At 41.3% G+C, this 22,032-nt stretch overlaps 1 protein-coding gene across 1 annotated transcript in view; it reads left to right on the top strand.

Moving 5' to 3' along the window:
• Positions 1-15,308, top strand: part of MAP7D2 (MAP7 domain containing 2) — a 194,876-nt gene extending 179,568 nt beyond the window's left edge. The window contains exons 12-19 of the mRNA XM_019523860.1: positions 782-908; positions 4,049-4,253; positions 4,768-4,872; positions 5,882-5,935; positions 7,557-7,635; positions 9,375-9,573; positions 11,659-11,938; positions 15,036-15,308. Of these exons, the coding sequence (XP_019379405.1) occupies positions 782-908; positions 4,049-4,253; positions 4,768-4,872; positions 5,882-5,935; positions 7,557-7,635; positions 9,375-9,573; positions 11,659-11,908 (1,019 nt within the window). The 3' untranslated portion in view covers positions 11,909-11,938; positions 15,036-15,308. The remainder of the gene's footprint in view (positions 1-781; positions 909-4,048; positions 4,254-4,767; positions 4,873-5,881; positions 5,936-7,556; positions 7,636-9,374; positions 9,574-11,658; positions 11,939-15,035) is intronic.
• The last annotated feature ends 6,724 nt before the right edge of the window (positions 15,309-22,032 follow it).

Genomic DNA, 22,032 nt, shown 5'->3' with positions numbered 1-22,032 from the left:
TTCCTGCCCATGGCGGGGTTTGGACTCGATGATCTGTCTAGGTCCCTTCCGACTCTGATTCTATGATTCTATGAAATGCTTTTGTTTGCCTGAGGACAGCCAAGTTCCGTTGAGGTAATACAGTAAGTGCTACTTGGATTGTAGTAATTGGAACAGTCTGAAATATTGTGTACCTCTTTTTTTAAGATTCAATGAAATCTCTAAAATAGGTATAATCTAAAATCGTACTCTACAATCAAGTTGTTATATTAATCTTAATATTTCTGTAGTTGTTTCCAGGGCTGTCTCTAGGTGGGGGCAAATCGGGGCAACTGTCCCAGGCCCTGTGCTCTGGGGGGCCTTGCAGAGCTGGACGGAGCAGCTGCAGTGACTCTGCCCTGCCACCACTGCCCCACTTCCGCCACTGATGATGGCCCCGGCAACTTCTTTGGGTCCTGGGTGCGCAGAATTGGGGCTGGGCCCCACATGAGCTGTTTTGCCTTGGGCCCTGCACCCTGCTCGGGTTGGCTCTGGCTGTTTCAGTGGCCTTTTATTGACTTGGCCTTCATAAACCTTATACAAAATAGAGTGGCCCACTAAGCTTTAAGTGTGCAAGGGATGTAGAAAATGGATAGAAAGGCAAAACAAAACCTGGATTTATGAGATGAGTGAATGGGCAGATAGGAGTCTGAGTGAAAAGATAAAGGTAGTTGCTGAAGATGTGATGTAACATTTATATATATTTGTATTTTATATTTTCTTTTACTTCCTGCCAAATATTCTAACCACAATGCACCACCAGGAAAGCTCATGGCAGGGACTACAGATGCAGAAGAAGCTTCAAAAATTTTGGCTGAGAAAAGGCGTCAGGCTCGCCTGCAGAAAGAACAAGAAGAAAAAGAGAAACAAGAAAGAGAAGAGCGTGAAAGGTATATTTGTTTGATCTTCAAAGTTGTTAGCAGTAATATAGTAAGTTATTAGCACCCAGAAGCAAAAGTTTAGGCCATGGGTCTGTTTATATGAAGTATTAGACAAATGCAGTCAGAAAGACAATGGAAGTTTCTCTTGCTCTATGGGAGTTGTCTGAAACTCAGCATTTCCTGAGATTCAATTCATCTCCTCTGGAACCTAACTTTAGGTCTTCATTTAGCCCATGCAACTCATTGGTATAGTTCACTTTTACCTCTGATGAAATAGAAATGTAGAGCGTATCCGTTTAAGAGCCCTGAGGATCCTCTTCCTTTCCTTACTTTACCTCAGTGGTTCCCAAACTGTAAGTTGCAACCCCAAATGGGGCTGGAATGTCAGCAGATGGGGTGGTGATAAACAGGGATCTGGATTTTCTCCTTGAATGGATAAAATCATGGATTTCTCCTTTAGAGGTGGAAAACTCTTTCAAACTAACAGAGTTCCAGCCTGCAAGGGGCTGCTTGGGGCTGGGGGAAGTGGAGGAGGGTGACTGGAGGCAGGGGACACCACATACATGTGCACAGAGCCATGGAGAGCAGCAACCTGCAGAGGGGAAGGCAGGGGGTGAGGGAGCCCAAGCAATGTGGCAGAAGGGAGCAGGGGCCAAGGCGGTGTGGTGAGGAGGAACATGCCCCTGAGATGTCTGCACCCATAGCAAGATGTGGGGCTGCAGCTGGGCCAGACCAGCTCTGTACAGGAGCCACCTCTAGGGCCCAGCAGGAGGGACCCAGCGAGGGACCAAGGTAAGGCATGGCAGCAGCGTGGAGTTGTGACCCTGCTGCTGCTAGGCAGGCAGGAGGTGCCTCAGCTTTGGTGGCAGTGCAGTGCTCCCTCCCATCCCGGGTTCCCCCCACTCCCTGGGGTGCTCCTGCCATGTCACCCACTGAGGAGGGGACAGGAGGAGGGGGGGTGGGATCCATATTCCTCCCCGGCCAGAGCAGCCACCACCTTCCGCAGGTGACAGCTGGGGCTTGGGTGCTGCAGGGTGGGGGGCAGTGTTTGGGGCCTGCAGGGCCTGGCCTTGGGGCATCTGCAGAGGGTGGGGGACTATGGGTTGGGAGTGAGGGATATCTGGAGTGGGGGGAGGCTGCAGTTTGGGAGTGAGGGACCATGCTGAGGAAATATGATCATAACTGGGGTCATACTCAGGAAAAGTGTGGGAAGCATGGCTTTACCTTCTCAACCCACCTCAAGCCTCTGAGTATGTCTGTACTGCAGACTGCAGTGTCTGGTAAAGATGTTCAGACTAGCCTTAAATGAGCTAGTTGCGGTATCAGAAGCAGTCTAGCTGTAACAGCATGGAGTCACACAGTGTGGGCTAATTTTTGCTTGTTTGAAATTAGATTGAGTACCTTTGTGTGTACCCTGCAGGCTGCAGCATAGAGATACCTTTTGGACTGGAGGACTGAATGGGATTCAATTCAAAGCATTTTCAGTGTTGCTAAGCAACTGGCCAAAGCAGACACTGTTAAGAATCTCAGTGCAGTCCTAGGGCCTTTCTGTCACCTGGATTCCCTCGTGGTTGGGGGAGTGAATAGCAGCAACTGCAGCATCCTCAACTCTTTTTAGCTTGAATGGTATATTCATAGACTGGGCAACCAGCCACAGACTGTAACTACCTTCTAGCTCCTTACCTGTCTGTTATTACTACCTTACCCTTGGCTTCATGGTAAAGTTTCACATGGGAATGAGAGCTCTGAGGACAGCAATGTAGCCCAGGTACCGTAAGAAACTTAGCTGCAAGCAGTTAGGTTCACCCCTAACTCTGTTGAGGACAGCTAATTAGCACTACTTAGTAAGCAAGCTAATTACCACCTATGCATGCTAATTGCTCCATCTCCTGCACTACTTGATGTGGCTACCCTGTTTCTGGTTGGGATTGGAGTATTGTGCAGAGCCACAATGCATGTTTGCTGGTATCCCTACTAGAGACAGTAAGTTTAGTTTCCAGCCTCCTTAAAGTTTTACAGGGGCAGGGTGCCAGACATTTAGATATTTAATATAACCAAGTGCTATATTTAGCTGACTCTTAAATCAGCTTACGTGTGTAAGACTTGAAGCAGTTCCATAGTTAGGGGTTTACTTCAGCGTCAGTTTTCCTGGGGAGCTAATGAATACAGGTCTCTGCTTTCTTGACCCTTAGTGATCTGTACTATTGTTTTAGGAAACATGCTTTCCCGAATTGATCACATGCAGGTAAAGACAGGTGGGGATAAGATCTCAATGGCAGGCCACAACTTGGCTGACTTAAACGCTAAAGAAGTTAATAATACTATGCTTATCTCACACTCTGTCACATGCTAGACATTTAACCTGATCCATTGAAGGGATATACTCAACTCTAAGATGCAGTTCCCCTCCCCATATTCAACAGGGAGAAAAACGTTCCTCATCTTGGATTTGAGTACAAGGCTTGGGGGATGTGGGAGGGTGGCTGCTACAGCTTCTATTCTGGCTCTTACCTATGGTCTGGGGTAAAGTCAGAGCTTCAGTAGTTGCTTGCCACCTCTGCCCCCATGCTGGTGCCCTGCAGCCTCCTCCTGGCACCCTTCCTCCCCTCCCCACCAGCCGAGCTACTTATTATCCATCATGGCTCTGGGCCTATTCCAGTGTGGAGCAAGGTGGACCCCTGCCCTGCACCCCCAAGACCTGTTGTCTCCCTTATTTCCATCTATGCCACTGTGGCCTGATTGGTATCCTCCCCTTGGTGGGGATTTGACTGCATACAAATAGTTGCTTCCCTGGATCAATTAAAACAGTCAGTAAGGCACAGTGGAATTGTCATTATTTGTAACTATTCAAAGCTGGAACATTTTTAAATTCTGCATAAGCTACTTTTGAAGAAAACAAGAAAATTTAGTTCTAATTAATGTTAGTTATGTCACTGTTCAAAAGGGAGTGTTGTTTCTGTGAAATAAAAGATAGAAATAAATCTTAGAAGTTGGTTGTATCCCTAATTAAAAAGTTGCGGCCAGTGCCTCCACTTTCCATAAAACATATGTTATTTGGTGCCAGACCAATTGCTCTACTGTCAATACAGCATAATCCTTGTTAAGGTGCAGCAGGTGCTTCACTTCTAAATGCACTGCTATTTTTGAAGGCTCGAGAGAGAGGAGCAGCAAAGAAAGGCAGAAGAGGAAAGAATTCGTCTAGAGGAAGAAGCTCGTAAGAAGGAAGAGGAAAGAAAACGTGAAGAGGAAGAGACCAGGAGAAAGGCAGAAGAGGAAGCTAGGAAGAAAGCTGAGGAGGAATCCATGCTGAAGGAAAAGCAGGAAAAAGAGATGCAAGCTAAGCTTGAGAAACAGGTATAGAATATGATGCATCTCTCAAGGGCAGGTGTTAAGGAGGCAGATATCTGAAGTACAGTTTTCCTAAAGGCAATGGGCCTGATTTTTCAAAAGTGCCAGGAACCAACAACTGGTCGAAGCACTGGGAGCAATGTGTACTTCATTGTTTTTATTAATCTCAACCTTGTTTATTAAATGTTTAAAAAAACACAAGTATGGAACAATTAATAAAGAGTAGTTTCTATGTTTCTTGAAGCCTATTATTTCTTAGGTTAAATGGAAAGCAGTGATTCATTGCAGTAAAGATAAACTGTAGTCTGGAAAATGCTGTCTCAGGGATGCCCTCAGTGGCTGCCTTTTTAGAATGGGTTCTGTGTAGAGCTGGGTGGAAAAGTTCTGATATAGTCTGCCAACAGTATATATTGCCATATTCTGCCAGCAGTATATATTGGGGAGGTCTCAAAATATTTTATAAAATCTGCTTGTCTGCCTAAAATAAACAATTCTCTTATGACTTAAACATTTTGATTAGAGAGAAGAAGCAGAAGCCAAAGCTCGAGAGGCAGCTGAACACCTACGTTTGGAAAGGGAACAAATCATGCAGCAGATTGAGCAAGAAAGACTGGAGAGAAAGAAGGTAGGTGTTTACTTCCATTTTTAAAGTATTAATACCTGTGGTTTAAATGAGGGTATCCATAAGCTAGCCCTAATATACTAAAAAAACAAAAACAAAACAAAATTCCAGTTTAATTTTCTTTATACTTTGCTAATTTGTAAGCTGTTGCAGACTTGATAATTATTTTTATTTAATCATATTTACTATGGTATCACATAGTGGTCAATTAAGAATAGCATTCTGTTGTTCCAGGCATTATACAACAAAGACCAGGTGGTCTTTACCCCCGAAATGCTTGCAATTTAAGTAGACAAAATGGATAAGGAGGAAAAGAAAGGGATAAGCCTTACAAGCAAAGTAATGGTTAACACTCAACAACAATAGTCGTTTTTTGTTGGTTTTTTTGTTGTTCTGAAGTTTGCTCAGTGTGGTATTTTAGTCGAGGAGATGGATTTTTGCTCTTTAGAAAAAAATTGTATGATATCTGCCGGACAAAAGCAATCTTAGGTGTATACCAATGGTATGTTTTTAGTGGTAGAATCGATGTTTCCCCATTAGATACCCTAGGTGCTGGGGATGGTTGGGGGGTATTGTGCAGGTTATATGCAAGAAAATATGGTATTCAGTTTGTGCTCTGATGAAGAAACAGTCTGAGATTTGAGCACTTAGTGTTCAGTTAATGTTTGGAAACAAGCTTCTCCTTTGGGAGCTGGGCATAACAGCTCACATCTCATAATCACAAATACTGGTTTTATTACTCATCTATTAATCTTCACAGTGAGAGAAATTCAGGTTGCTGGGAATGTGGTGTCAAAGATAGCTCCGTGTTCCTCTTTCCTCCTCCTTTTTCTGTATTCTCCTCATCTCTATTCTCCTTTTTTCCAGTGGAGACAGAGAAGAGGTCATGACATTACGGGAAATCAATCTTTCTTGCTTTCTGCTCATCATTACTAATCTCTTAAGCCTTCCATTCCAGTTAAATAGCATGACTGTCTCCTAACCCTCTGATTTGATTTATGTTGATTTTTAGAGAATTGATGAAATAATGAAAAGAACAAGAAAGAGTGACACACCAGAAGCAAAGGTATCTCTCTCTTTATCCTAGTAAACAAAAAAAAAGATTGTAGGATAGTTCCATGTAGGGTAAATGCTTTGCATGAGATGCTTTTATCTTAAGGCCAAATCTTATTTCACTGTTTTAGGCATCTAAGTCTCTAAGTGCATCCCAAGGCTACCCTACTCTAGTCCCTGGGAAAATATTGATGCATGAGGTGGGTGGGCTCTCCTCTTTCCCTTCATTCCTTTGCTGTTGTTTGGGTACATCTACACCTGCTTTTGCAGTGTGCCTGGCAAGGATGCTCCTGGGCACTCTGTGGCTGCCTGGCAAGGATGCTCCTGGGCACACTGTGGCTACCTAGTATCCTGCCAACAGAGTGAGACATGTCCTCTGTGACTTGGTCTTAAAGCTAGCAGTAGACAATTAAATGGTTTTTTAGAAAATTAGGCAGGGAGGACAAAGTTCGCATATAGATATTTAGATGCTGCCAGGGTGGCATAAGATCTGGCCCTCATGCTTCAGAGAAATTGTAAAATGAAAAGGTGACTGTAGCTGTGGTAATACTCTGACTTTATGGCTGGTGGTGCTGTCATAGGCTGTGGAAGCGGTGAATGGCATAAATGGGCAGAGCCACTCTGGTGGTACTGTGGCATGCTGCTGCCATTAAGCTTGCTCTAGTGCTCTGTACTTCTTTCACTGAAGATGACAGTCAACACATTGATCTCTTTGTGCCCCTCTGTTAATTCTGGGGGGAAGAGTAGGAATAACAACAGAGCTATGGTGCCTGGTTTTTTACTTGTATTAAGATTCAGTTTGGGAAAACTGTCTGCCTCTTTCCTTAAGAGACTCTTACAGTTGTGCTTATTAAAGTGTACCCTCCCACTCTGGATGCTGCATTCCCCATCTGTTTCAGTTAGTTTTGGACCCCTTCCTGGCATTCTTTTTAAACCAGGCTCTTACCCCACTCCTTGAGCTTCTGCTCTTCTCTTTTTGGCTCCATTACTTACCTTGTGCCTCTTCTTCCCAAGGAGGTAGTGGGCTCTTCACAAGGTCCAGTGTCCTGTTGATATACCTGATCTGACAGAATAGGGCAGGGCTGTCTAACTTCTAAGTCCCAAGGGGCCACATGCCCTGGGGGCTGCACCAGCAAGGGCTGCATGCTGTATCTGGTGTGTCCCCCACCCACTGCTGTACTGTACACCCAAATGACACGCCCCTCCACTGCTGTGCTGTGCAGATGTGTGAACGCGATTTCCCCTCTTCCCTTCTTCCCCAGTCCCTGGGCCTGGCTCACCCTCAGCTCCTTCATGAAAGCAGGAAACAGCAATCAAAGGAGAGAAAGGGGAGCCTAGAGATTCTGGCAGGAGCCATGCATGAGCCCCTCATGGGCTGCATGGGACCCACAGGCCACTAGTTGGACAACACTGGCTTAGGGAATATTGCCAGGATAGATGCAGTATAAAGATGAAATCTTGGGTTCTCTAGCTTTTGCTGTTCCTTATGCTTGTATAGAATTGAGTAAAACCTTTCTAAAATAGTTGTGTACATTTACTGGTAGGTTTTTTAAAAGATGATGTTTTGGTTGCATTTGATTCCCTGAACATTACAGCCTTTCACCTAATGCAGCTAATATGTTATTGGCTTATAGAAAGAAGAGCCAAAACTGGAGACACCATCAATGCTGAATGTGGAAAAGCAACTGAAAACCCTTGTTCTCAGTCAAACAGGTGAGAATCACTGAGTTGCTGCGACCCATTTTCATAGCTGATGCTTTACAAAAATTCATAACCTCAAGTAGAATGCTGTAATGTGCTCCATTTTTATCCAGAAAAGAAACTAATATATTTATATGTAAAAATATTAAGAATAAGAACCTGGAGCATTGCCTTTGGCTTGCCATTTAGGTAGAAGCCTGAGACCACTGTTCTAATGACAAAGTCCTGTTCTATATTTTGTCTGAAATTAGCTTTTATGTAAGTTATTCTAGTCTGCATATTTCTGCGTGTTCAAAATTCCTCCTTTCCAGCCAAGCTAGGCAGGCTTTCTTAGCACTTTTCAGATATTATCTCTTCCATTGAATTTGTTTTGATGAAAATAGTATCTGTATTTTAAGTACTGATAAATTTAAAAACTTGCAAATGGTGAAGTACTGTTGAGGTGATGTTATTGCTGTTGTGGCGTAGGAAATATTAAAGAGGCCAGAGTTCTTGTGGGTAATGTCTTTTATTGGACCGACTGCCTGGTTGGGATAAATGTAAATAAGCTTTTGGGTATCACAGTACTTTTCCTTAAGTCTCTGAGAAGCAGACACAGCAGACCTAAGTAGCAGATGGAACAAAAGCTTGTGTAAAATTCCATATGTAAATAAAAACAGGGTATAAGAGAAATCAGGTACCCAACAGACAAGAGATGCAGTAAATCTTGACAATGGAAGAACAAGATTCTTCGGGGGGGGTCCATTAACACTTGCAAAGTGCAGAGATTAGTAAGTTTCAGCTATGGACCATGAAGTCATCTTTGTTAAATCCCTGATTTTTTAGCATCCAATAGTTTAATGATTTTTTGTTCCCAGGCGCAATTTTCAAAGGTGTTTCTTAGGGTTCCTTTGAGCAGAAGAATTGTGAGGTCAAACAGAGTGATTTTTTTTCTGTGGAAAATGTTCTCCTATCTGTGATCTAGTGTCTCTGTCCTTTTTCTTTTTTCAGTGATCATTTATTCTAGTGCATAGTTTTTGACTGCTTTTACCTACATAGTTTCCATGAGGCATTAGTGACCTGGATGAGATATACCTTCTGGGATAGACATGTATCATCTGTGGATTCTGATGTTTTTGTTGTGGAGAGTGTTGATTGTTGTGGCAGTAGAGATAAGTTTGCAAGTCTTGCATTTAGTGTTAAGGCAGAGCTGGGTCCCATTAGGTGCCCCTTGATCAGGAGGGAGTTTTTCTTGTGCTGATGAGTTGGGCAAGATCAGGGGATCGTTTGAAGCCCAGAAGCAGAACAGGGGGATGAGAAAAGGGGGTGGTGGGTAAGTTTGGGACTGTTTCTCTCAAGGTCTGGTTCTTTTCACGTCTAGGCTGTAATTGTTCAGATATCCTTCTTATTGGTTCAAGCATGAGATGGTAGGTAACAACCAAGAGTGTGCAATCAGTGGGGATTTTTCTTGTAGGTTGCTGCAGGGTATTTGTGCGGCTCTTTCAAAGTTCTGGAGTGTAAATGGTAAATGCAAATGGTGAAGTATAATTTGTTTCTAACTTCACCCCCTGGGGCTGCTCAGTGCATGTTGTAAAGGAGTAATGTATTAATTTTCTTTTTAAAATGAAAATACATTGTAGAGGACAATTCTGTAGCAGCAGGTAGATTGAAAAGATACCATGCCAGGTTACTTCCATCTTTGATTTCTATGACTCAAAGCATTTTGTGATTTTTATCTAAAAATCTTGCAAGTGTCACATTTTTCTAATGAGATTCTTTTGTAGAGATCAATGGACTGAAAACCTGCCAGGAAAGTAAAAGCTTAGAAGGTGCTGCTACCGAAACACTTCCTCAAGATGTATTTGCTAATGGACTTAAGTCAGTCCCAGGGCTTATTCACCTGGATGCCATTGATGGGAAATCTAACAGCATGGATGATTCAACAGATGAGGTTCAGTCTATGGATGTGAGGTACACAGCATATAGATCACACAAGTTTTAAACAACTTTAAAACAACAACAACAAAAAATCCCTCCAAATCTGCAACCCCTCCAAACATCTGCAGATTCACTTGTTAATCTACTTTTCTGCAAACTCTCTATCTCTATTTTTGAACCCCTGTGTAACTGTTTGGCATGTATTCCCATTAGTAACAGGGGGCATTTATACACATACATTTTTGTGCCTGGATGCGCCAGAGATCCGGTATGTCAGAGCAGACTTGATTAATTGAGTCTGTTCCTCATGCAAGCTGACACGCACAGTGCTGCATTGCTTGCAGTTGTATAAGCAGCAAAATGTGCATCAGCATGCAGAAAATGTGGTGGTGCACTTTTGAACTAAATCACCTTCTATGTGTGTTAGTTCAAAAGTGTGCCACTGCCATTTTCTGTGCACTGACACACACTTTGCCACTTACACAACTGTAAGCCACGCAGCACCGGGTGCTTTTTGAAGTGCCCAGTGCTGCGCCTCTTACATGTGTAAAAATGCCCAGGTAGTTGCTGTCAAGAAGCAAGTGCAGTTTCAAACTGAAGGATAAAGCACAACTTCATTTCATTTTACAAAAATAAATGAAGCCTTCTCACTGTCCAGACTTGCAAGTGCACACAGATACATCTAGGTCCTCCGAATAGTCTTTAGAGTTCTGACCACGTATTGCTGTTAAATGAGTATTATAGATATTGCTTTAAGTGTCATCAGTTTGTGATTTATACCAACTGTAAAACAATGTCGTACACACCACTGTCCCCTATGAATAATGCTATGGAATAGATTAAAACATTTACGTTCTCAATAATCTTTTTTTTTTTTTTTTAAAGCATTCAGCACAAGTATGTGGCAACAAGTAAATAACATCAGATTTCTTAGTATTATAGGATTTTAGTGATAAGCTTGCGTGCAGCAAGAGAATTGAAGCTGCAAGGTTGTTTGCTATGGGAAGCAAACTGCAAAATTTCTTATTTTGTATTTTAAAAAAATGTCAAGTTTATTATAGCTTTTTAATCGTTGTCTCCTTAAACTCATAATTGTTAAGAAAAATGAAAAATAAAATTGTAGAAATTTTTGTATTCTAATGTTTGGACTACAGAAGGTGTGTGTGTGTAATATGCACACACACAGACATATGCATGCACGTAAGCACACAGACACACATTATAGTAAGTGTGAATATGTCATGTTCATTTCCTGTTAATAGTATAAATCAGTCATATTTTCATTCTTTGTAGGACTGTAACATCCACTTGTGCCCCTGAAGAATTGTCAGTAAAAGCCAAAATACATCTGTTATATGCTGCTACAGTATGATGACATGTGGTGCCAGATGCTTTGCTAATTTAAGTTGGGGCAAATGAACTAAAAACAGCAGAGCACTGTCTAAGCAGCAGATAGTCTGCATTTGCTTTGGTAACTGGTTCTGTAAAGTTAGTTTTTGAAATACAACATGGTTGGTGTTGCATCAAATACATCATTAAAATCTGTTTTGCGTATAATTAATAGAATGTAAGCCATGATCCTTCCTAGGCTTATCCTCAAGCCTGACTTGATACCCTATAAACATCACATACTGACACCAATGTGACTTTGCTTGCTACTCATAATATCAGACGTGTATAAATCTCCTTGGGTACGCATGTGTATTCTGTGAAAAAACATTCAAACAGTAAATACAAAGAACTCAATGGCTCCAGTAGTGGCATGCTGAGCTTTAATCTCTGAGTGATCAATTTGATCAAGCCTGTTGGTGTTGGGTAGACTAATATGAATTATTTATGTTAGTCCAGTTCCTAGAGTACAGATATCTACAACAAACAGCCACCCTCAAGATCAAGGAGAAAGAATAACTTTCTTTCCTGTAGAAGGTGCTGTCATTCTGTGTATGGGGTTGAGCATGATGCAGCTGGTCTGAGAATAGATAATATAGCTCTTCAGGACTGTCAGGCTACACCTTTACACTTGAGTGTGTTTGGGTTTTTTTGTTTTGTTTGTTTGGTTTTTTAAAGTAAATTTTACAAGACTTCTGTTAATTTTTCCCCACTTTGTCTTTCACACAGTCCAGTTTCAAAAGAAGAACTTATATCTATCCCAGAATATTCCCCCATGAATGAACTGATGCCCAGTGTTTCTATGGACCAGAATGGAACAAGTAATGCCAAGGCTCTTGAAGATCTCTTGGATTTCACTGGCCAGGCCACTTACTCCAAGATGTCCAGTGAAACTATTAGCATAGATGATTGTAACAAGAACTTGATTGATGGATTTAACAGTCCAGGACAGGAAAGCACCCTTAACTCCATCTGTTGACAGCCTTGCTACCCTGTGGAACAGAGAAAGGTAAAGCATTGTTACTAACTTCGAAAATATGATAAGCTATTGGGAATAAATAGCACAAAGTCAAAGGAGAATCCAGTCCTGTGAGCAGCATAATATTAAGCATTAGGCTTTCTGATTCTGTTTAACTGGGAACAAAAAGAAAAAAAGCGTAGTGGGAAAATTTGCTGTCTGTTTGTTCTATCTTGTGCTGAATAGTGTACCTCAGTATAAATTCTAAACTCCCAGAATACTCCTGATGTACAATTGTAGAATCCTACTCTATGTGACATCTCCTAGTGTAAAATTCCTCAGTCAAAACTTAAGCAACTTGGTTGCCCCTTTTCTGAACTTTCCTGCACTGTCTCTTTCATGATAAAGTGAACCCTTGGAGCACTAGCTAATTATCTAGGTCCAAAATATGGGCTGCAGGCCACTGGCCCACGGTACCCATCAACTAACTGTACCCCACACAGCCCTTCCTCCCAGGAGGGTGGGAGTGAGGTGCCCATGTATGCACCTCCCCCTCCACCCCGGCCAACATACCCTATTGTGCCTCACTCCCACCCTTGTGGGGCAGAAGGGTCTGGTCTGGCCAGGATGTAGCTTCTGGGTGGGTCTGCAGCTGGCACTGCTGCAGCTGCAGCTGCAGGGGCCCTGCTCAGCTTTCCCAGCACCCCCCTTGCTCCGGACAGCAGGTAGGGAAGTGGCAGGGGTTGGGAGGGAGCTGCATTTGGGCAAGAGTGTGGGGCTGGAGCTTGGGTGGGCAGGGTGTGGGGACCACCCATGCACTCCCCCCATGGTTCGCAGCGCCTGCAGGCAGCGACAGCAGCAGCAGGTGGGGATGCTCAGGGTGGTCATGCCTGGCACTGGTGGTGTCACCCAGCGGTGCAGAGCTCCAGCTAGTGCTGCACATTGCAGTGAGGAGCACAGCCTGGCCAAGCCACCTCTATCACCAGGGCTCCTGCCACGCATATGCAGCTTCCACACTTACGCACTATTGGAGGTAAGCTCTATGTGCTGGAGCCAGCTGCCTTTGCCACCTCCTGTCGTACAGGTCCTGGAACTCCACAGGGAAGCAGGGGCCAGGGCTCCCCTCTGGTGGAGTCTTGGGACCTGTGTGACAGGGGGCAGCAACGGCAGCTGGCTCCAGTGTGTGGAGCTTCCTTTCAGTGGTGCCTGAGCGTGAAAACTGCACATGCGCAGCAGGAGGCCCAGCAATAGAGGCAGCCTGGCTGGGCTGCACTCCTCACCACAATGTGCAGCGCTGGCCAGAGCCACACAACGCCAAGTGGCAGCACCTGCACCAGACACGAGTGCCCCCACCTGCTGCAGCTGCTCCTGCTGCCTATGGGGGCCATGTGCCATGGGAGGAGTGTGGGGGCTCCCCACAAACACATCCTCCCTCACACCCCACAAACACCACACACCTACACCCTGCCCCCATAACCCCCCAACATACGCTATTGTCCCCAACATACACACAGCCACACCCCATCGCAATCCCCCCACAGCCCCTATCCTCCACCATTCACCCCCCCACACCCCACCATACACACACATGGAGCCCCCTACACTCCACTGTACGCCCCCCAACCACACCTCATCACACTATGCAAGACTAAGACTTGATTTTTGAGTTACTATGCAATCACCTCTATACACGCAATGCAAACACAAATCATGAGAAAAATATTTTTATAATAAAATTTAAAATATGTTACAGCGGGTGTTTGATTTCTAGTGTATGATTTGGTTTTTTTCTGGTTTTGAGATGGCCACCCCCCTACCAAAAGGAGTTTTTCTGGGGAGGAAGGGGAGGGACTTCCAGTGGCAAAGGTCAGGGGTTAGGGGCAGAACTTAAGGTCCCAAAATGGCGACCAGGGGGTAGGGCAACTGTTAAGGGGCAGGGCTGCCTACTCACCAAACCTCGTTAAGCAGTCCTCCAGCTGAAATAATTGCCCGCCTCTGACTTACTTGTTGAATATCTTGGAAATGAGCATTTTCTTAGGGTTAAACACAAGCCATTAGAATCCCACATCAAAAATCAAAGTCCTTTTAGTTAATTTCTAATACTTTACACTGCTCTACTCTCTTCCAACTTTCTTCTTTCCTCTCATTTTGGACCCCCTGCTTTGCACTGGGAGACTAGCTAACTGTTCCTTTGTTATAGTTCTTCTAAATCTTGACTTTGCACTTTTTTATATGACTTCCTGTTGTATGTGTATTTTTCCTTGCCATTGTGGGTGAGAAACACAGGGGACTAGATGAGGGCCCAGGAAGACGTGTGGGTGTCAGGGACATCATGAGTAAGGAGGGAGTTTTTTAGCTGTTGGAAAAATGAACTGAGGCCAGAGTAAAATGTTATTGACCCCACATTCTTCATATTAAGAACTGCAGGTAATGACCTTCCTCATCTACTAGCTGGTTCTTTGCCAGGGTAAGCAAAAGCAAGGAAGTTGCCACAAATGGAAAAAAAAATGGCACGTGGTCATAACTAGCTCTGGTTGAGGCTGAGCCTTCAGGGAGAGTTTAGGACTACTGATTTAAGTTCCTTGAGGAACTGTGTCTTCATTTGTTAATTACACAGAAAGTAGTTGCTATTTAATAACATATATAAGATTCTTCTGAAATCGGTGCTAATACCACATATTAGTTTCACTGAGGTACTTGAAAACATGTAGTTAACTTAAGAATATTCAAAAGAAGAACATATCTATCCCAGAATAAAAAAATATAATAAAAATACAGGAATGTTTTCTTGTCATTAAATTATTATATACACTTTCCTATTAGCCACAGTTCTTATTTATACCCTATTTTATTATAATAGCATAGAGAAAATAAAAGTGAATCTAGTTATGTATAATGAAGTGGAAACTGGTGATTATTGTTGCTGTTTATTATTTCTTGCTGCTGTAATATACACAGCATTGTAGAGCCTGGTAACAGTCATTTCCCTGGAAAACCTACAAACTAAGTAAAAGCAAATTTTCTATAGAATAATGACAGTCTTAAAGTACTATGTTGCCACTAATTTTATTGCAGGAGAATACTCTTAAGTTAGCAAAAGTGGAGCCATTTAATTGCATCAAACTATGTTTTTCTTTTTTATTAACAGACAGAGGTAGTAATTTGTGGAGAACATACATCCCTGTGATGCTGCTGGCAGTTAAATATGAGCTTGTCATATGAAAAAGCTTCTGCAGTCCTTGAACACTGGATTCCAAATAATCAGAGCTGAATATAACTGTCTTCCCACGTGGTATGTTGGATAACTGGCCACTCTTGGTAGAAACCAGGAATCCATAAAATGGTTTCAGGGAAGATTCATTGTGCTTTAGAATTTGAGCTTTAGCTGCTAATAAAGCACTTTTTTTTTTAAGTTAAAATTCATCTGAATACTTCACTGTGATTTTACCCTGTGCATTTTATTTGAAAATCATTCTTCTTTTAAGTTTTATCTATCATAGAATTACTTGGATATCTTTTTTTCTTGTACATATATTTGAGGTTTACCCAGTGTGTTAATATTCAATAATGTATTGGACTTCAGCTCCATGCCTATCTTCTTTTTTTTCTTTTTTTTATTAACAAAAAGATAAAAACTTGAAGAATTCATGGCAACTTTTTTGCAGGTGTATAATTACCAAACTATAACTGATGAGGCATGAAAAAATATGTAACTGCTGGAATTAAAGAAGCCTTCTTACTGACTGTGGAGTATTAGAATTACTCCATGCTAATATGCATTATACATGACTATTTTGTCTATTTGGGTTCTTTTAGCCACTTGTAAATCATTGGTTGGTTAAAGACTTAAAGTCTTTAAGTGACTGTATCATTTAGGTGTCAGATAACCCTGGTAATAACATAGGCAAGATGCCTGTTTCAGTCTCCTTAATATGCATTACATAGCAGTAGTTCCAAGCAAGAACATTGTGGGGATCAGATACAATTTAGAGAGACTGATAAATTATTAATACCAGTAGACTTTCATTTATGTGGATAACTCTTTTGTCTTCCTATAGACTCAACAAAAAATATAATATCAGTAAAACAACATACAGATATAACTACAAAAAGTGCAAGGCTGTGGGGCACTTGCACAATTTTCTCACCTGTTTAACACTATTAGCATTCTTAATACTCAGCAAACATCAATATGGGGAAATTCATCTTGAGAACATAAGATATATAGATATTACGTGCCATACCATGTATTTTGGTTAGGGTTTTTTTTTTAGTGAACTATGGTAACTTTTATGCTAGATTCTGTGCTGCTTGGAAGGACTTTTCTGTCCAATTCCTTTAAAAAAAAATCACTTTTTGGAAACTACAAAAAAGTGGAAACTTTTTTTGATATATATATATATATATATATATACACACACACACACATATATATATATATAAGGAAGTTTACTGTGTAGCTTGGTCTCAATTGTAGCCCTGTTTTGTGCTTTTTAAAGCCAGCAACTGTTTAAAAAAATTAAAGTAGCCAATGAAATTGTGTGCAAGTATATAAAGAAAACATGCCTACAACAGTACAGTTCTATTTATGTTGATGTATTTCAGCAAAATATCTTTCTGTTGACTGTGCAGTAAGCTGTAGCATGGTACTGTGTCTTCCAAACTAGTCCTACATATGTTTCCTAAAGAATAAAGAAAAAAAAAGACAAACTAATCATGTTTGTTTTACTGTGATATATTGTGTTTGACAAATGTCACCTGAGATTTATATGGTGTCATTGTATAACTGGTAGAATTCTTCACTTGCATGACATGTATAGCATGTATAAAAGTGAAATACATTTTGATTCGAGTCTGACTTGTTTCCTAGCATTTTTTTTCGAATAATCCTGGCAAAAATTTGGATCAAAAAAAGTCTGTGTTTTTTCTCAGAAAGATGTCATGGTGAATGACATGAATGAGCCCTTAGTTTCTCCAAATCTTTTGAGTTTTACATTTGTTTTCTTACTGTTGTTTTGATTTGCTTCATAAAGGCTACGTGATAAATAGATGAATGCTAGACTAGTAAGAAAAGCTATAAGAAAAGCAAATGGCCTTTAGAAAATAGTGTTCTCTCAGGTACTTGACCTGTGAATGTATCCATATTACAAAGCAACATTCAAGACAAATGTTGAACTGCTCATTAGGCTAAACACGCATACCTCTTTTAGGAAAGAGACCAGTTTGAGTAACAGAATCACTAACACTTCTCTTCAGCTGTTAGAGAAGAGTTGTTTGCAAATGTTTTGTTTTAAAAAAAAAGAAAACTAATTTCTATTAAAAATGCAAAATGAGCAAGTCTGATGCATTTTAGAGTGTATTACACCTGCCATTCATGATAACATTCATCTCATATTCATTTGAGCAGTGAATTTTATTTGAATAAGACAGGAATTCTGGGGCTTTCAAATCTATCTGATAAGTTATCTTTCAAGTCCTGTGTATATATCTGTAGAATTAAGCCATTATTTGGAAGTCAAGTTTTGTGGGGAGAAAGAGCAGGGGTGGGGAAAATAAGGAAATGGTCCACAAGCTGATTTTTCTTACAAAATGTCAACAGAACCAGGAGTCTTGGAGAACCACTGAAATAGGACTCTGTTGTTGTTTCTGCTGAAAGTCAAAAGTGAATTGGTATGGTGAAACTGCAGAAAATTTTTAACAGCTGGGCTAGCATATAATATGGGCCAATAATACATAATGCAATGAAATATGAAATACAATACAGTGAAGTGAAATAGCCTCAACCTTGTACGTAACAATATGTATCCTGTAGGATTTCATTAATAGGCAAAAAATAATGGTTGTCTCTCACCATTTCCCTCCCTCAATTCCCTCTGAAGACCTGCCAGATTGAATGGTCTTTCTTGGAGGTTTTGTGTCTTTTTCTTTTTAAATTGCAAACACATAACATAATGAGGGTGGGAACGCTATGTCCGCTCTACTTCCTTGAATCTGCCAGGGACTCTGTTAGGAAGCCTAGAGTCCTGCCCGATTCTCACTTGCTGAGTGGAGGAAAGAAAGCTGAGAGGAAGGGGCTGAAAAATCTACATAAGATACAGTATGTCTGTTCTGCCATCAGGAGGTGCAACTGTAGCACTGGTAGGTATATCTGTGTTGGTTTTAATCTAGCTAGCACAAGCAACAGTGAAACTGGCAGCACAGATTAGAGCACGGGTAGGGCAAGACCATCAGATACCTGGCTACATCATCAGGTTGCTGTTTGGTACTAACATTTGCGCTCCACATTTTTCTTGCTATTGTTATCCATATTAGCTAAAATTAAAGTCATCTCAAGCCTGGCTACCTGACAGACCTCTTGGTTATGTAGTAGAAGCACCTGGAGCGGGATTTCCCCTTCCCATACAGTGCCATGCTCTGGACCAAAGTCCAAGCAGCCTATTGGGTTACAGAACCTCCTTCTGACCCTTTGTAGTCCCACCAAATTCATTGTAGCCTTTCAAAATTGTGCCAATTGTAAGTAAAGAAACTGAAGGGAAGAAAACCCATATAGCAGCCTGCCGATTTTGCCGTGGGAAAATCTCTTTCACACCTCCAAAGTGAAAGTCAGCCTAGCTCTCAGCATTGCCAAAGATCCAACCACTAAATGAAAATTGGGAATGAATTTGTTAGAATACAATCAGGTGGAAAAGCACCTAGGGTTATAGAATAAGCCAGCTGAATATAGATCAAAATCTTGGGACAGGCTCAGAAAAGACAGTCAAATTGGAAAGTGTCCAGCAGAAAGCAGCAAAAATGATTAGAGGTTTAGAAAAGTTGACTTAAAAGGAAGGGTTGGGAAAACAGGTCATTTAGTCTGGAGTAGAGAAGAATGAGGGAAGGATGATAAATCTTCAAATATATGAAGAGTGGTTAAAGAGGATGACAACTGAATTTTCTCTGTTGCTGCAGGAATCAAGACAAAAAGTAATTGTCCTAAATCTCAACAAAGGACATTTAGGTTGGATATTAGGAAGCTCTTTCTAACTATAGTTAAGCATTCAAACAGGTTACACTAGGTTGTGATATCTCCATCTGTGGAAGTTTTTGAGAGAAGGCTAGACAAGCAATTGGATGAGATGGTTTACAGATAATGATGATTCTGCCTTGAGCAGGGGGTCAGACTAGATGAACTCCTGAGGTCCCTTCCAGCCTTACTTTTCTATGATTCAGAGTGGATCTGAAATTGGCAGCCCACAACAGCTACCTTGCCTCATTAGTGAAAACTAGCAGCACCCTTCTCTCACCAACATTTCCACATAGGAGCCGGTGATGGGGTGGGCAGAACAGAGTTTGAAACGGGCATATTTACCATGACACACCTTTTTAAACTTCCACTGGGCAAGATAAGGGGACTGAGAAAGAGGCATTCTGTTTTCACATGTTCAGGAGCAGCCAAAAGTAGCACTGTCCTCAAGGGCAGGCAGAAGTGCCACCCTTGATGCTCCTTGTTGAGATCTTCCCTCTGCTACCTCCACAAGGATATGTCCACTTTTTCCAGTCCTATTAAAGCCAGACTGTGATTAGTGAGGTGAGCATTTGGCTGGACAGGGCAGAAGATGAGAAGAGTTCTGTTTTCTGTGCCTTCAGTTATGCAATTACATGGAATGGCATTCCGCTTTCTTGATTAATGTGTTCAGCTCCCAATAATATATTTTTAATAAATTTAATCCACAATAGATTTCTTGTTAGTTAAACCAGGTTGTATTAAAAATAATGGGGAGGGTGAGGTAGCAAAGAAGCACTTGTTGGTGAATGAAGTGTATCTTTATCAGCTCATCCTGTGGTCAGATTCTTAAGAAATTTATGCTTAATGTCAGAGGTGTAACAAGGCAGCTCCATGCACTGGGCTAAATCTATTTTTTTCCCCCCTGCTTCCCCACTCCCTCGTGAGGAAGTTTTGTAAATAGTAGTTGTACCATTGGTTCCTAAACACCTTTCCTTCTGGTACTTTATCTGCAGAAGTGGTGCTGAGATAGAAGGCATCAAACTCTTAAGTGGCAACACACTTTCAAAGAAGACTTCTCCATTTGCAATTTTCCAGTAGAATCTGGATTCTTCATGGGGTTAGGTTCCTAGGCTCCTGTGAAGGATAAGGGTTTGCAAACTAGCTGGGGGCATATATAGCTGCAGCAAATAGCTGTGTGGGACCACTGATATGCTCTAGCTGAGTGAAGAAATGACACTTTTTCAGGTAAAAGCCAGGCAATCTTATGAGCATCTTATTCTTAATTTGCCAGCCCATTGCAAAGTAAGCAGTTTGCAAGCCAACCTGATATGAAAAAATCCAGGTTCTAATGTTCTCAGTTTTTTTGGACCACTGTTCATATGTTAAAACAATTGCATTGGTGCTCGCTGTTGGTTTTCCCATTTAATTTGTATGCAACTGAAGTTACTGATGAAATACAGTAATCAGAAGATGCTTCCTTTTTTGCCTAAGTATTGGTAGGATTTTAATATGATATTGTGGTCTTCATACTATTTCTGTTCCTTTCAAACAAACTATGAGCTGCAGCTCCATTTTTATACATATAATAAAACTAGATTGCTTGAAGTTTATAAATGGTACGTTACAGGGGTGTAGGTTGTAGCCATGTTGGGCTAAGGACATAGGCAGACAAGGTTCTTGTTACTCCCATGGAAAGGATGAGTACAGGCCATTATTAGAGTTGTAGTCATAATGTAACATAAGCCTTTCAGAAGTTCAAGTGTCTCTTGCATCATGAAAATATTTTTTCTCCTAAAGCAAAAGACAAAAATCTTTTTGCTGAGTTCTGGAATTGGGCTTTCCTTTTTCTTATTTTTTTAATCCTAATTGTGGGGCAGTCTCCCAAAAGAGAACTATTAGGGGGAATGTAAGGGGATTATGGAGACACCTGAGCAGACTCTACCACATTCCAGAAGGAAGTGACAGATCAGGGTTCATGGATTCATCTCCAGTGATTTCTCTGAAGTTACTCTTCATTTGTGCTACTGTGAGTTCAAAACCAATGCCAGGGTATTCACTTCTAGACTGTCAGCTCAAATACAAGTAGGTTTTGGGAGTAAATATTCTGTGAAATTTTTGTTTCTGTGTATAAATTGTGAATGAATCGTCTCCTAGTTCACTTCCTTATGGGACTGTTCATACTACAGTTGGCAGAGAGATCAAAAAACAACTGAGCACGGAGAAAGAACAATCTTCTGACTTCTAGAGGGTTGTACATCTGGCTCAGGATTGCTGAGGTCATGTGATGTGCAGAGAACTCCTGGGTCTAGTCTCCTGCTATCACAGGCAATCCTAAAGTGTAATCTTGTTCATAGACTTACCAAGCTTTATCTTAAAACTAGTTGGGTTTCTTGATCCAGACTTCTATGGGAATGCTATTCCAGAACTTCACTCTTGGTTAGAAATCATGATCCAATCTGAAGGCTAAATAGTTCATGGCTAATTTGTTCTTGTGTTAAGACTGTTCTTTGGCTTAAGTAGCTCTTCCCTTCCCTGCTGTTTATCTCTGTATCTAGGACGAGCACTCACATCTCTTCCATGCTTTGCCTTTGTTTTTTTGGTAGGCTGTACAAGAGAAGTTCTTGGTTTGCTTTGCTGTATTTATGCTATATGCATGCTGTATATAAGAGAACTTAAATTTGCTTTTAGAGTTGCCTGTCTAGCTCTTTTTATGAAGCACTTCTTGTTTTCATACAATTTATGAAGTTGTCCATTTCTAACACTTATCTCCACTGTAACTTTGGTGATATCATCCATGATTTTGAACTTTTTCTCCTTTCTGGTATCCAAGTTCACCTATCACCATCATCTCATACTTGATGGATACCCAGTGTATCAGCTCTGTTTATTATTTATTATTAGTACAAAGGTGATACTTAGAGGCTCCAACTTGAGTCAGGGCTTTCTTACACTAGCTACATTCAAGATCCTGCTTCAGGTTCTTTATAATCTAATGCAAGATAAATTACAACAAATGGGTTCAACAGGAAATGGGGAAGGAAAGAAGGATAGGATAACAATGCAAACTCCATGTTTTTTTAAATTTGGGTAAATCCTGCTGACCATCTAACTACGCATGACTTTTTAAGTCTAAAATTTGCTGTATTTTCAGTGTCTTTGG

Source organism: Gavialis gangeticus, unplaced genomic scaffold (genome assembly GCF_001723915.1).
Source record: "Gavialis gangeticus isolate Ggan-Ray unplaced genomic scaffold, GavGan_comp1, whole genome shotgun sequence".
Taxonomy (NCBI): Eukaryota; Metazoa; Chordata; order Crocodylia; family Gavialidae; genus Gavialis; species Gavialis gangeticus.
The sequence above is the reverse complement of the archived record's forward strand: the minus strand, read 5'-3'. Positions and strand labels throughout refer to the sequence as shown.